Source organism: Cajanus cajan, chromosome 3, assembly GCF_000230855.2.
Source record: "Cajanus cajan strain Asha chromosome 3, NIPB_CcT2T_4, whole genome shotgun sequence".
Taxonomy (NCBI): Eukaryota; Viridiplantae; Streptophyta; class Magnoliopsida; order Fabales; family Fabaceae; genus Cajanus; species Cajanus cajan.
Genome location: NC_138519.1, coordinates 39,014,707 through 39,030,739, shown reverse-complemented (window position 1 = coordinate 39,030,739; position 16,033 = coordinate 39,014,707). Strand labels below are relative to the sequence as shown.

Below are 16,033 nucleotides of genomic sequence, written 5' to 3'. Positions count from 1 at the left end.
TTGGAACTCTTTGTGCGAACCCTAGATTCCCGGAAATCTCCTTATCTTATCTTAAAGTTTTATCTTATTCATTAATTGCATTACTATCTCTTTTACCATCAAATCTGATCTTATCATCTCAAAACAAAAATTCAATCTGTTTTAAAATTCAAATTAAAATACTAGTAATTCTAGGTCAAACACGTAGTCCCTGTGATTCGATATTTATTACTTGACAACAACCGTACACTTGCGGTTTTCCACACATCAATAGACTAGGTCTAAACTAGGCCACACTTTGAGTACAATATGAACACAAACAACCAAGACAATTTGAGATTTAACCAAGACAAGAATGGAGTATAAGAGTAGACAATATAGATGAGCAAGAAAAGAAGTAGGCTAGAACAAGAAGGAAGAAACCTAGATAGGTTCTAGAATTTGAATAACAAATCAACACACTCAAAGTTGTAAGCTGAAAATATATGGTATTGGACTACACAATAGCAACCGAGACACAAAATCAAGTCAACACAATCTCCTTGTTTGGCTTTTATCTTTGAAGAATTAGGTTTAGATATATATTTTTTTTATCAACTTTTCTTTTGAATTTTCTTTTGAACTTTTGTTCTATATTTTTTTTTTATATTTTAGGAGATGCCTTTTTCTGCCTTTGAATTTTAAAATCAAACTCTCGATCACTTGATTTTCAAAGCACAAAAATCATTTTCAAATTGGAATGCAAATGACAAGCAAATTAGGTCAACATGTAATGAAATGTATCATGCTTTTGTCACTTGTTTTGTCTTAACACATGCCACGGTTTTGGCTCCAAATTTGAATTTCAAAGTTTTTCTAAACAAGATTTTTCAGCAACCAAAAGATATACAAGATTAAACTCACGGAATTAGGCAAAAAAAATTGAAGACACTTTGTAGCAAAGGAAATCTAGAACTAAGAAAACTACTAATGATCTAATAGTAGTTTATGAACTCAAATCAAAAGCAAAAAATTATGAGCACACTATACCAAAATGATCTCGGCCAAATCTAGAAAAATTTCACAAGATAATGAAAACAAGAAGTAAAACAAGCATAGCTAAGAATTAACAACAAATAAAGAACTACACATGACACTAGACATGGATTCAAAAATTAAATGACTCAAACAATCAATTGACCGAAAAAAAATTTCAAGTAAGACTCAAGCAACACAAAAGGTTCATAGGCAGAATTTTCCTAATAGCATAAGATGTGGAGCATGATTCATGAAAAGCAATTAAGACAAAATGCATATATGAATCATTCAAGCAAAACCGAAAGCTAGATCCATCAATTTTAGGCAAGAAATAGATCTAGGAATGAATCAACTCTAAGTGACATAAACTCAAGTATTTCATACGGATCATACAATTCAACCAAAAGACAAGAAACTTATCTCTTGATGACCGAAGCTCTAGATACCACTTGATGAGGTACTACTTGAAGAAACCTCAAGGAATGCTCTTCAATTCTTCTCGGATCCTTGGAAGAAATGCAAGGACTAGAAGCTCCAAGAAGAACAAGTGTAGCCAAGCCTTGACCAAGCTATTCTCGGATAGAAGTGATGAAGGAACCTAACTCTATAAAGAGAGGAGCTCAAGTAGGGTAGAGAAAGGATAAGGGATACTTTCGGATGGGAGAAATGCAAAGAGTAATTTCTCATTCAACAATTCCAAAAGTGTTACAATTCTCGGCCAAAGAGAGATTTATAGGGAAAATTAGGTTAAAGGTTACACGTTGGGTTAACCTAGGGTTAAGTAAACCATGGTATGGTTTACTTAACTCTAGGCGCCAAAATTTGAATTCAAAAATTCAAATTTTGGTGCCAACCGGTCACCTCCTCCATGTGCACTCATTTGGATGTGATTTAGTATCCATTTGAGTTGCATTTCGGTCACACCATGTGCATGTGTGCACATGGCCGAAATACACTCCAAATGCCATACTAATTACATGCAAATGAAAATGTACATGTTAACCTAAATTAACCCTAAATCCAAATGGCCATGAAATGAAACTCCTAGTCTAAGTGGCCGAAATACAAGGCCTAAAATGCAATACAAGCCCTAAGGCCCAAACCTACACTACTCCTACTCTACTTGGGCTTGAGTCAAAGCCCAACTGAAAAGTGTGATGGGCTTTTCTTGAGCATGGGCCCACTCTTCTTAAATCCTCTTTGCCATAGCCCTAGTAGTTGGGCCATTGACCCATGGGCCTCCTCCATCAAGTTCACATTCACTTGAACTTAATTTGACTACTTCCCTACAAGACAAACTTAGATTATATGAGTCTTTAAGACTCATTTTCACGTTTTCTTTTCATAACAGGAAGTTTTATAGTAGTATTTTCCTTATTTTCTAGGAAATTCCTAGGTTACTACATAGGGTACCTTAGGCTACATGTTTTAGTTGTTAGGACTAATTTCTTAAGATATTATAGTATTAGTTTTAACACATTCTTAGGTTTTACTTACACACCTAGACTTTGCTTAAGAGAGGATCCTATTCATAACCTTAGACGGTCTAGTGTCATTAATTTAAACTTCTTTGATAGGTTCTCTGGAAGGATTCCTCTTAGGGTATGCCTCTCACACTTTTTACTTGAATATGTCACCTCTCATGCATGGTATTTTATAATTGTAGGTAATGATACATTGAAAGACCCAAGAGGAATGGGTTAATCTTGAAGACCACAAGAGGATTGGGCCTACTTTTGGGTTAGTGGGTGATGAGTCATTATTTTCCCTTATTTTCTTACCTTTCTGTGCTTATCTTAATCTCTGATTTGTGCTTAATTGTTTATATTCTGCACTGTTTTCTATTTGGGCTTTAATTGGACCGGTAATTCATATTTTAACTAAATTGAATTTTCTGGATCTTATTATCCCAATTTTTATTTTCAGGGCAATTTAATAATTATTTGGGCTTGGAATAAATTTTTGGACTTCAAGAAGATCTGCCACATCACATGCCATGTCACCATTGCACCACTTATGCCATATCAGCATTTTATTTTCTTTTTCGTTTATTTTTATTGTATTTTCGGGTCAGACCAGTGGGGGCCCATTTTTACACTCTATTAGGGTTTTTCTAGGGAGAGGAGCAGCTACACACATGCAGACTTGATGTGACCACGTTGTTGTCTCTCTTGGAACTTTGTTTTTTTTCGTTTTATGCTGGTGGCTCTTTGTTCTTCACGGTTTCTGGTTGTTTTCTGGTTGATCTTCCTCTTGTATCTGAACATTCACGTTTTGCTATTATTATTCACGTTTTGTATTTTGTTCCTGCTTCCATTTTCGTTTTCTTCTTCCTCTTCTCTGTTACGTTTTGCTTGCATTGTTGTTGCCACTTTCATGTTTTCTTGTATTTTCGTTTCTGTTGCTATTTTAATGGAGGGCTAAATCCCAGGGTTTGGGCCCTTGGACAGAATGCAATCCTCTGAAAGAGGTTCTCTGTTCGTTGCATTTCTGCTCCGCTTGATCCTCCCTTGTGGGATCTCTGTTCTGAGGCGTTCAACATCTGAGCCATGCTTAATGACTCTGGGTTGTTCACGTTCAGTATCTCAGGTTGCTTAATCCTGGGGAAGGAGGTCTTGCAAGGTTCACGTTTGCTTAATTCGTGTAGTGAAGTCTCATGTTAGTTTTCGCTTAGTTGATTAATCATGGACTGAACAGGATTATGTTTGGACAGATTATTTGTTGTGAACCAAGGAAATCAGAGGTGCATTATGTTCAGGGGTCTGACCTATTTTAATTACTGCAAGTAATCCATACTTTTGCTCGTTTTATTTAACTCGATAATCTGAACCAACCCCCCCCCCCACTGTGTGTTTGAACCTTTGACTGAGACAATTGGTCCTTGGGAGACGACCTAGGAGTCACTTCCTAGTACTACATTAATTGTTTTTTATTTGACCGGGTACGGCCTCGATCAAATTTGGCGCCGTTGCCGGGGACCATCGGTTCTTGTCAAAGGTTTTGTGTTTGTTGTGTGTTTTGTGTTTTTGTTAGTAGTTTTAAGTTTCTGTTGTGTTCTGTTTGTTCTTGGTGTTCTTGGTGGTGTGTTAGAGTGTGTCAGTTCCATATCAGTTTCATTTCAGTTTTGTGAGTTAGTTTGATGCTTGCATTTTCGTGTCATATTGCATGTTATGTTGTGTAATTTTGTGTGTTATTAGTCCCTAAGGTCATGCAATTAGAGAACCAATTCAACAGTAAATCAATGGAACAGTAACTTAGTCTGATATTTGGTTCAATTTTTGGTTCGAAATCTGGTTTGGTTTCTGGTGCATTTTGGTTCAAATTCTGGTGCATGTTGGTTAGAAATCTGGTGCATGTTGGTTAGAAATGTGGTCCGGTCTTTGGTTTGATTTCTGGCTCATGTGGTGAAAAATCTGGTCTAGTCTGGTGCGAAATCTGGTGCGTTTTGTGGCTTGAATTCTGGTCCGTTTTGTAGCTTGTTTGCTCTGTTTTTGGTCCGAATTTTGGTGCATGCTCTGTTCCGGTTGTGCATACTCTGTTTTCTCTCCCTACTAATACTCTGTTCGGGTTCCAATTTGGTGGGAAAGGGTGTGAAAATTGGCTCAAAAGCTGGTGCATCAAGTGGCTGTGAATAGTGCTGAATAGTGCTAGAATTTTCCAATTAATTGTGATTTTTGGTTTCCATAGCTAGACTTGTTATTTTTGTCTGATTTTTTTTTGTGGTAACTTCTTTCAACCTATATTTTGTGTAAAAAATAGCTAGGGCACATAGTTTGGTCAAAATTTGGAGATACAAATTTTTAAAAAAAACTTTTTCAGCAAAACTTCAAACGGCCATAACTTTCGCTCTGGTTATCGGAATTAGGCAAACTTTTTTTTCATTTTGTGTAGAAAAAAAAGATCTATCCAACCCACACCGCTACGCCGTGTGGCCCCAGCCAGATCTTCAAAAAAACGTCATTTACTATTTCTTTTGTATTTTTGAAGTTTTATTTCACTATTTTTCCAAACTTTTATAATTTTTAAAAAATAGTTAGGTTTGGAATTTTGTTCTCAACTTTTTTATGGTAGTGTCTTATGATTTTAGGATGATGTTGGTGCATTAGTTTTGATATTTTCTGAGCTTTCATGGAAATTCCCAGTTTACCCCTACTGTTCACGTGTCCTGATGCATGTGTTGCATGTAGTGCATGACTAGGAGCAACCCTGGATTTTTGTATCCATTTGATCCTGAGATTGATAGGAAATTCCATAGATTAATTAGAGAGCATATCATTCCATCTTTAGATAGTGATAGTGATAGTGTTAGTGATAGTATAAGTGTTGCATCTGAACTTCATTCAAGTCAACAACAAAACATGGGTGAACATAATGGACCTCGTGAGAGGACTCTTAGGGAGATGGCTGCACCTGATTTCACTTATGAGAGTTTGTGCATCCAATATCCTGAAGAAGATGTTCCTTTCATGCTTAAAACTGGACTAATTCATTTGTTGCCCAAGTTTCATGGTCATGCAGGTGAGGATCCACACAAACATCTAAAGGAGTTTCATATTGTATGTTCTACCATGAAGCCTCCTGATGTTCAAGAGGATCACATCTACCTGAAGGCATTTCCACATTCATTGGAGGGAGTTGCTAAGGACTGGCTGTATTATTTGGCTCCCAGGTCCATCACTAGCTGGGATGATCTCAAAAGAATGTTTCTGGAGAAATTCTTCCCTGCCTCACGGACCACTGCAATTAGGAAGGATATATCAGGGATCAGACAACTCAGTGGAGAAACCTTGTATGAGTACTGGGAAAGATTCAAGAAATTATGTGCAAGCTGTCCTCACCACCAGATTTCAGAGCAGTTGTTGCTGCAATATTTCTATGAGGGACTGAATAACATGGAGCGGAGTATGATAGATGCAGCAAGTGGTGGAGCACTTGGTGACATGACCCCAGCTGAAGCCAGGAACTTAATAGAAAAGATGGCCTCCAACTCTCAACAATTCAGTACCAGAAATGACAATGCAATTGTTGTTAGAGGAGTTCATGATGTGGCCACTGATACAGATAAAAAGCTGGAGAGTAAACTTGATGCCTTGGTCAGCCTGGTGAGTCAACTTGCTGCGAATCAAAAGTCAGCATCTGTGGCAAGAGTTTGCGGCCTTTGCACATCAAATGATCATCATACAGATTCGTGTCCATCATTGCAGCAGTCTTCTGATGTTAATGCTCCTCAAGCCTATGCTGCAAATATCTACAATAACAGACCAATGCAGCAGCAACAACAAAATTGTGATTTGTCCAGTAACAGATATAATCCAGGATAGAGGAATCATCCTAATCTTAGATGGTCTTCGCAGCAGCAGCAACAACCTTCACCACCATTTCAGAGTTCTGCTGGTCCAAGCAGACCTTATGTGCCTCCACCAGTTCAGCAGCAGCAACAGCAGCAATATCACAGGCAGCAGAATGAAGCTCCTGCACCATCAGCTCCTCAACCTTCTACTTCCGAACCTTCATTGGAGGAGTTAGTGAGGCAGATGACAATTCAAAATATGCAATTCCAGCAAGAGACCAGAGCTTCCATTCAGAGCTTGACCAATCAGATGGGACAGATGGCTACTCAACTTAATCAGGCACAGTCACAAAATTCAGATAAGTTGCCTTCACAGACTGTGCAGAATCCAAGAAATGTGAGTGCCATCACATTGAGGTCCGGGAAACAGATTGACATGCCCACTGTAGTACCTCCACCGCCATCTGCACCTGTACCAGTTCCAGTTCCAACATCTGCATCTGAGCAAAATGATCAACCAGTTGGTGTCAAAAATTTTCATGCAGGTGGACCTTCTTCCAGCACCAGTTCAGATTTGCAGCCTCCTATCCCTCTTCCATTTCCTCCTAAGGTGATTCCAAGCAAAAAAATGGAAGAGGTGGATAAGGAAATCTTGGAGACCTTCAGGAAAGTAGAGGTGAACATACCTTTGCTTGATGCCATAAAGCAAATCCCGAGATATGCAAAATTCCTCAAGGAGCTGTGCACTCATAAAAGGAAGATGAAGGGAAATGAGAGAATCAGCATGGGCAGAAATGTGTCTGCTTTGATAGGTAAATCTGTTCCTCACATTCCTGAAAAATGTAAGGACCCAGGTACTTTCTGCATACCTTGTATTATTGGGAATAACAAATTTGAAAATGCCATGCTTGATCTGGGTGCTTCTATAAATGTCATGCCTCTGTCCATTTTTAAATCTTTGCCTCTTGGTCCTATGCAACCTACGGGTGTGGTGATACAGTTGGCAAATAGAAGTGTTGCCCACCCTACAGGTTTGATTGAGGATGTTTTAGTTCGGGTTGGTGAACTGATTTTCCCTGCCGATTTTTATGTGCTTGATATGGAGGAGGGATTCTCCCATGGATCTGCCCCAATCATTTTAGGCAGACCATTTTTGAAAACAGCCCGAACTAAGATTGATGTGTATGCTGGTACATTATCCATGGAATTTGGTGATAGTATTGTCCATTTTAACATTCTTGATGCCATGAAACATCCATCTGAAAACCATTCTGTTTTTCGTGCTGAGATACTTGATGATATTGTTGATGAGTATTCTTCTAATTTTCATTCTCTGCATGATAAGAAACATTGTTTTCTGTCTGATCTATATACTTCTCTTGCATGCACTGATTCTGATTCTGTTTTTGATTTTGAATCTATTTCTGTATCAGATTTTGATTCCTGTCCCAAGAATAATTGTGATTTTGTAACTGATTGTGCATATGATGTTTTGGGTGCTGTACCTCTGGATATTATTTCTTTAGAGTCAGAATGCACTAACCATGTTTCAGGAAGTACACGTGAGTCTGACTTGCAGGTTGAGGTACATGCTGTGGAACCCTTAGTTCCTTCCACTGTTCAGCCAGCACCCATTCCAGAATTAAAGCCTCTACCAGAAAACCTCAAGTATGCCTACTTGGAGGATGATGAGAAGTTTCCAGTTATCATTTCCACCTCCCTTGATGCTGTTCAAGAGGAGAAACTGTTGCACGTTCTGAAAAAGCATAAGAAAGCCATCGGTTGGACCCTGGCGGACATCCCTGGTATCAGCCCATCCACTTGCATGCATAGGATACTCTTAGAGGATGGAGCTAAACCAGTCAGACAACCCCAGAGGCGACTCAACCCTGTCATTTTGGATGTAGTGAAGAAGGAGGTGACCAAGCTTCTTCAAGCTGGGATCATTTATCCTATATCAGATAGTCAGTGGGTGAGTCCGGTCCAGGTTGTCCCCAAGAAGACAGGTCTCACTGTTGTGAAAAATGAGAGGGATGAGCTCATTCCCACTAGAGTGCAAAACAGTTGGAGGGTCTGCATCGACTACCGGAGGCTGAATCAAGCAACTAGGAAGGATCACTTTCCTCTGCCCTTCATTGATCAGATGCTTGAGCGTCTGGCAGGTAAATCTCACTACTGTTTTCTTGATGGTTTTTCTGGTTACTTTCAAATCCACATTGCTCTTGAGGATCAAGAGAAAACCACATTCACCTGCCCCTTTGGCACTTTTGCCTATAGGAGGATGCCCTTTGGCCTATGCAATGCCCCTGGTACCTTCCAGCGGTGCATGCTTAGTATCTTTTCTGATTTTCTTGAAAATTGCATAGAGGTGTTTATGGATGATTTCACTGTGTATGGATCCTCTTTTGATACATGTTTGGATAGTCTGGATAAAGTTTTGAATAGATGCATTGAGACTAACCTTGTTCTTAATTTTGAGAAATGTCATTTCATGGTTGAGCAGGGTATAGTTTTAGGGCATATCATCTCTAGTAGGGGCATTGAGGTAGATCCTGCAAAGATATCTGTTATTTCACAATTGCCTTACCCCTCTTGCGTGCGAGAGGTGCGATCTTTTCTCGGCCATGCAGGTTTCTACAGGCGCTTCATTAAAGACTTCAGCAAGAAGGCCCTTCCACTATCCAATCTACTGCAGAAGGAGGTTGATTTTGTTTTTGATGACAGGTGTAAACAGGCATTTGACTGCCTCAAGGAAGCACTGACCACCACTCCAATCATTCAGGCACCTGATTGGACAGTCCCATTTGAGCTGATGTGTGATGCATCCAATTATGCATTGGGAGCTGTCCTAGCACAGAGAGTTGACAGGTTGCCTCGAGTGATATATTATGCTTCCAGGACTTTGGATGCTGCCCAAGCAAACTACACTACCACAGAGAAAGAGCTTCTTGCCATTGTTTTTGCTCTTGATAAATTTAGATCTTATTTGCTTGGTTCTCGTGTTATTATCTATACTGACCATGCAGCTCTGAAGTACCTGCTGAAAAAGGCTGAGTCAAAGCCTAGATTGATCAGGTGGATGCTTTGGCTCCAGGAGTTTGACTTGGATATCCGGGACAGGAGTGGAGCTCAAAATTTGGTGGCAGACCATCTTAGCAGAATTAAAAGACCTGAGGATAGTGCTGACATCTTGCCCATCCAGGATAATTTTCCATATGAAAATTTGTTTATTATTTCTTCTGTTTCTGCTTCTTCTACCCCTTGGTTTGCAAACATTGTTAATTTTTTAGTTGCTTCTGTTTTTCCTCCCTTAGCATCACGAGCTCAAATTGATAAAATTAAGAGTGATGCTAAGCATTATACTTGGGATGACCCCTATTTGTGGAAGTTTTGCAGTGACCAGGTGATTAGGAGATGCATACCAGATAATGAGATTGATTCGGTCCTGCAGTTTTGTCATTCTTCCCCACCAGGTGGCCATCTAGGCATTCAGCGGACAGCTCGCAAGGTGCTTGACTGTGGTTTCTACTGGCCCACGATCTTCAGAGATGCGTGGAAGATTTGTAGCACTTGTGAGCAGTGTCAGCGAGCAGGAGGATCCCTTACATGGAGACAGCAGATGCCTCAGTAGCCCATGCTATTCTGTGAGGTGTTTGATGTTTGGGGTATTGATTTCATGGGTCCCTTTCCTGTTTCTTTTGGATTTTCCTACATTCTTTTAGCTGTTGATTATGTTTCAAAATGGGTGGAAGCCAAACCCACCAGAACTAATGATGCTCGGGTTGTAGTGGATTTTGTTAGATCTCACCTATTTTGCAGGTTTGGAGTACCCAGAGCCATTGTTAGTGATCAAAGAACCCATTTTTGCAACAGATCTATGCAGGCTTTGCTCAAGAAGTATGGGGTAGTGCACAGAATTTCCACACCTTACCACCCCCAAACTAATGGGCAAGCTGAGATTTCAAATAGGGAGATCAAGAGAATCTTAGAGAAGATTGTACAGCCCAACAGAAAAGATTGGAGTAACAGGTTGGATGATGCTCTTTGGGCACATAGGACTGCCTACAAAGCACCTATAGGGATGTCTCCTTATCGGGTTGTCTTTGGCAAGGCATGTCATTTACCTGTTGAGATTGAGCATCGGGCCTACTGGGCTGTGAAGACCTGCAACTTCTCCATTGATCAGGCTGGTGAGGAAAGAAAGTTGCAACTGAGTGAGCTGGATGAGATCCGCCTGGAAGCCTATGAGAACTCTAAGTTCTACAAGGAGAAAACCAAGAAGTTCCATGATAGTTTGATAGCTAGAAAGGACTTCACGGTTGGGCAGAAAGTTTTACTGTATAATTCAAGGCTTGGTCTCATGGGTGGTAAGTTGCGTTCTAAGTGGATTGGACCTTTTGTTGTTACTAATGTTTTTCCTTATGGTACAGTTGAGATCAAAAGTGAATCCACAGACAAGAGCTTCAAAGTTAACGGGCACCGTCTGAAACCTTTCCTCAGCAATCCTTCCCTGTTGAATGCAGTTGTAGAGGAGATGTCTCTGCTCGACCCCACTTCCTTTCCACCATCTTCATGACTTAGGGAGTTCTCTTTTCCCCCTCTTTGCACATGTCCCATTCTGTTGATTATTTTAATTGCTTTGATCTTATGATGTGAGCCACATTGGGACAATGTGTGATTTAAGTGTGGGGGGGTGTCTTGTTTAGATTCTTTTAGGGTTTATTTGTCAATTTTGGTTTAGGTTCTATGTTTAGGTGTCATGTACAGTTTTGCATGTTTCTCTTTGATTTCTGGGTTTTGATAGTTTGTGGGCACTTGCTTCACTCTTGGATATGAGTTACTTGATATTCTATGGATTGAAATCCCTGTCTTTCTCTGCTTGGCAATTTGATTATGAGGTTTGAGAGGTTGAATTGAATGTGACAGATTTACCCTATGTGAGGTTTGACCCTTTCTCTGCTCTTTCTTGTGTGTTTTGCCTCTTGATTGCTTGCACAATATCCTTGGCTTGACTCTGTTTGATATTTCTTGGTCCACATGCATGTTTGGAAAGGATTAAGGCATTTTTATTCTGATAAGCCTCTAGCCAAATAAGCCTACCTTGAATTAACTCCTCTGATAACCCCTGCTGAGCCTATTTCCCCTTCTTTGTTTGAACCTCATTACAAGCCTTAAGTGAAAAACCATGATTACCTTAACCTTAGGGAGTTTTGGAGCTTTGGAATTGTTTTGGGAATAAGTTCTTGAATAAGTGTGGGGGTGTGTGTGTATGTTTCATTGGATGATATATATTGGCTAGTTAGTTCTTCATGCTGTATATTTATTTCTCTGCACATCTTATATTAGATTATCTCAAAATTTCGTGTGTACTGTTCATGCTATTAAAAAAAAAAAACAAAAAAAAAACAAAAAAAAACAAAAAAAAAAAAAAAAAAACGAAAAAAAAAATGAAAAAAAAGAGAAATTGTATGAGGCAAAGGGGAAGAGGATTGGTTATTGGTTATTTTAGAGGTCATTAGAGGTTTTGGGTTTGCTTATTATGTTTATTCTTGACTTATCCCCCATTGCTCCTCTGCTTCCTCTGGTTTGTAGTTACTTATCCCATATATTATCTTCTACCCTGTCCTTGGCCTCATTACAACCCTAAAAAGACCTTTTGATCCTCATGTGCATGTGTGTTGAGTGTTGATTTTAGAGGCTTGCCAAGTCTATCTGTTGCTTGTTTTTCATGAGTGCTTTGAGAGTATACAGTTGCCTAGACACTTGAGAGATACAGTGATACAGTGCATCTTGTGAGGTTCTGTTATTTTTGATTCACCTCTTAAGTTGATTGATTGTCTTGCCATGTTTTGAAATGCTTGGATGATTTCCATAAGTATCTGGTTTCTTTGACTCTTTGTGTGTTGCATGTTGCCTATTCCTCTCTTTTCTCAGGATTCAATGAGGATTATGTAACTCTGTCTGTTTGTGTGTTGTTGTTTTTGTTTTCGTTTTTCTCCATGTGGCTCTCTTTGCTATCTTTGGTATCTTTTAAATTGTTCCTTGCTCTGCTTTTTGATTTTGCCCAGGAGTGCAAAAGGCTAAGTGTGGGGGAATTTGATGAGTCATTATTTTCCCTTATTTTCTTACCTTTCTGTGCTTATCTTAATCTCTGATTTGTGCTTAATTGTTTATATTCTGCACTGTTTTCTATTTGGGCTTTAATTGGACCGGTAATTCATATTTTAACTAAATTGAATTTTCTGGATCTTATTATCCCAATTTTTATTTTCAGGGCAATTTAATAATTATTTGGGCTTGGAATAAATTTTTGGACTTCAAGAAGATCTGCCACATCACATGCCATGTCACCATTGCACCACTTATGCCATATCAGCATTTTATTTTCTTTTTCGTTTATTTTTATTGTATTTTCGGGTCAGACCAGTGGGGGCCCATTTTTACACTCTATTAGGGTTTTTCTAGGGAGAGGAGCAGCTACCCACATGCAGACTTGATGTGACCACGTTGTTGTCTCTCTTGGAACTTTGTTTTTTTTCGTTTTATGCTGGTGGCTCTTTGTTCTTCACGGTTTCTGGTTGTTTTCTGGTTGATCTTCCTCTTGTATCTGAACATTCACGTTTTGCTATTATTATTCACGTTTTGTATTTTGTTCCTGCTTCCATTTTCGTTTTCTTCTTCCTCTTCTCTGTTACGTTTTGCTTGCATTGCTGTTGCCACTTTCATGTTTTCTTGTATTTTCGTTTCTGTTGCTATTTTAATGGAGGGCTAAATCCCAGGGTTTGGGCCCTTGGACAGAATGCAATCCTCTGAAAGAGGTTCTCTGTGCGTTGCATTTCTGCTCCGCTTGATCCTCCCTTGTGGGATCTCTGTTCTGAGGCGTTCAACATCTGAGCCATGCTTAATGACTCTGGGTTGTTCACGTTCAGTATCTCAGGTTGCTTAATCCTGGGGAAGGAGGTCTTGCAAGGTTCACGTTTGCTTAATTCGTGTAGTGAAGTCTCATGTTAGTTTTCGCTTAGTTGATTAATCATGGACTGAACAGGATTATGTTTGGACAGATTATTTGTTGTGAACCAAGGAAATCAGAGGTGCATTATGTTCAGGGGTCTGACCTATTTTAATTACTGCAAGTAATCCATACTTCTGCTCGTTTTATTTAACTCGATAATCTGAACCAACCCCCCCCCCCCCCACTGTGTGTTTGAACCTTTGACTGAGACAATTGGTCCTTGGGAGACGACCTAGGAGTCACTTCCTAGTACTACATTAATTGTTTTTTATTTGACCGGGTACGGCCTCGATCAGTGGGTCTTAGCTCATCTTGGGCTATGGGTCTCTAACTAAAAGTCCAATACCTCTCATATGATTGTATATACATAGTAGTCCATATTATAGGAATTATATTTTTTAGCCTTGTATTTTGGGCACGTAGATTACGATTTTTGGCCTAGTAGCCGATTTAGGCCAATTAGTGGGCTTCATGGGCTTTGGGCTTTTCATGGCCAATATTGATATTGGTCTCATTTTCTTTGTCTTTTAATTTTAAGAATTTTGGACTAGTTTATTTTTGACCTTGTATTTTAGGTCATATAATTTAAGACCATTTAGGGTAGAATGGATTAAATGTACATTATAATGTAAATTAGGATGCATTTCATTTGAATTTGAAGCATGCATGGAAGGCCACACCTAGGAGCCGTTCACATGCTTCAAACCCAAGTGAAATGCACCTTAAATTACATTCAATTGGACATGAAATCCATGTGTGTGTGTGCAGCTTGTGTGTGACCGGCCAAGGCACCCAAAATTTGAATTTCAAATTCAAATTTCAGGCGGCTGGGGTTTAAAGTGACCATACCAAGGTCTACTTTAAACCCTAGTTAACCTAGCATCTCCCACAAGCTTCTCCACTCCTATAAATACCCTAAACCTATGTAGCTGATCACTTTTTGATGATATATGATTTTCACTTAAGAAAATTCTCTCAAAGAGTCCTTATAGCCTTAGGGAAATTATCCCTCCTTAAGCACTTTCACAAAGGAATCCTTCCTTTGTGTTTTGGTGTTTCTTCTTCCTTCTTTAGGAAGACATTACCAGCCATGGATTTAGCTGCATTTACACCATTTCCAAATTCAATTTCATCCATTGGAACCTCAAGGAAGGCGTGTGGACTTTGGAGGAAGCTGGGAGAAGCACTTTCAATCACTTCTACATGAGTTTCTCCATCACAAACAACATATGTGAATCTCTAAGATCATCTTCGGTTCTCCTTCCTCAATGAGAAGCAAGAAGATGAAAATTAACCCTCAAAAGTATAGCTCTTACTACAAAACATTTTTCTCCAACTATAGATATTATTTTGATGATCCGACCATTGAAAACGTATAATGTCCTATAAATGAACTGTCCAAAAATCAACCTAATCCAACGGCAAATGTGTTGAAGATTGAAGAATCTACATCTGGAAGATGTTCCCTAGAAGTTTTAGTTTTGATGTTTTGCTCATGTTGCTTTTTATTTTAAGCCTATGTCAAAAGGATAATGTATTGTTTGTTTAAAAGATTAGGCTTGTATGTGTTTGTTTGTTATGTGTTAAAAATTAGTAATTAACATGAAGGTGAAAATATCATAATACTCATTTTTCTTATTTCATTCATTGTTGAGAACATGAAGTATTAATTTACTGAGTGTTTGAGACTTTAAATGAAAACTTGAAAACATCAGAAATTTTCTGAGTTAAGGAATAGATTACCTGAACTGGTAATAGATTACCTGACTCATGTTGAAAAACTGATTGATACTGGAATAATCGATTACCATGTGTGGTAATAGATTACCAAACTGATTCTGATGATTTCAAGAGGAAAAAGGATCGTGTTAATCGATTACCTCTTTAAAGTAATCGATTACCTCTGTTCCAAATGTGAGTTTTGTGTTATTTTGGCATCGTGTTAATCGATTACCATGTTAGGTAATAGATTAAAACAGGAGCTGAAACAATTAGTTCAGTTATTCTAACTCGTGGTAATAGATTACCATCACAGGTAATAGATTATCTCTGTTATGAATATAACTGAAATAACTGTTTCCTTGCACATGAAAATTATCTTTAAATAAGATTAAAACTGAAGCTTTTAAAAGAGAATTTTCACACACGGAAAGAAGAGAAAATACTTACACGAACAAGAGAGACTTTTTTTTGAATACACATTACTGCAAAAGAGAAAAAGATTTTCTGAAAAAGAAAGAAAGAACATATCTGCTGAAAATCAACTTTTGGAAAAAGAAGTGTGCAAGATCAATTCAAGAAGATGAAGTTCATATAGAAAATTCATTCTAAACTGGTTTACATTGTTGAAGATCATATCTACACGAACAGGTGTACTCGTTTCTGATCTTTTGTTATTGTTTGAATGGTTTTAACTCTTGAGATTAGAGAATCTCTGGAAGAGTTGTGTAAAGAGAAATCTTGAGATAGGTTTTTCTCAAGTAGGATATTGTGGGATCAATATTCTTGGGTTATATGTTTCTTGTGGAGTCAAGAAATGGTTTGTTAATCTTGTAGGTGTCAAGATTTGCTTGTTAAATTCATTGATTGGATATTGCTTGTGCAGGGTGCATGTAAAGAATATCAATAGTGGATTTGACTGGATTTAGAGGTGTATCTAAATCTGAAACTGGATGTAGGCCTTTGGATGGCTGAACCAGTATATATCTTGGTGCATGATTTTCTTAACTCTTACA

At 38.6% G+C, this 16,033-nt stretch overlaps 2 protein-coding genes across 2 annotated transcripts; both read left to right on the top strand.

The window, feature by feature from the left end:
* The first annotated feature begins 5,186 nt into the window (after nucleotides 1–5,186).
* Nucleotides 5,187–6,317, top strand: LOC145956278 (uncharacterized). The gene has a single exon (XM_083071850.1). The coding sequence runs from the start codon at nucleotides 5,187–5,189 to the stop codon at nucleotides 6,315–6,317; it is 1,131 nt and encodes a 376-aa protein (XP_082927976.1).
* A 213-nt stretch (nucleotides 6,318–6,530) lies between these two features.
* On the top strand, nucleotides 6,531–13,232 carry LOC145956277 (uncharacterized). Its single transcript, XM_083071849.1, has 8 exons — nucleotides 6,531–7,140; nucleotides 7,318–8,091; nucleotides 8,449–8,595; nucleotides 8,917–9,550; nucleotides 9,683–9,913; nucleotides 10,106–10,283; nucleotides 12,752–12,998; nucleotides 13,066–13,232. The coding sequence occupies exons 1-8, from the start codon at nucleotides 6,531–6,533 to the stop codon at nucleotides 13,230–13,232; spliced, it is 2,988 nt and encodes a 995-aa protein (XP_082927975.1).
* The last annotated feature ends 2,801 nt before the right edge of the window (nucleotides 13,233–16,033 follow it).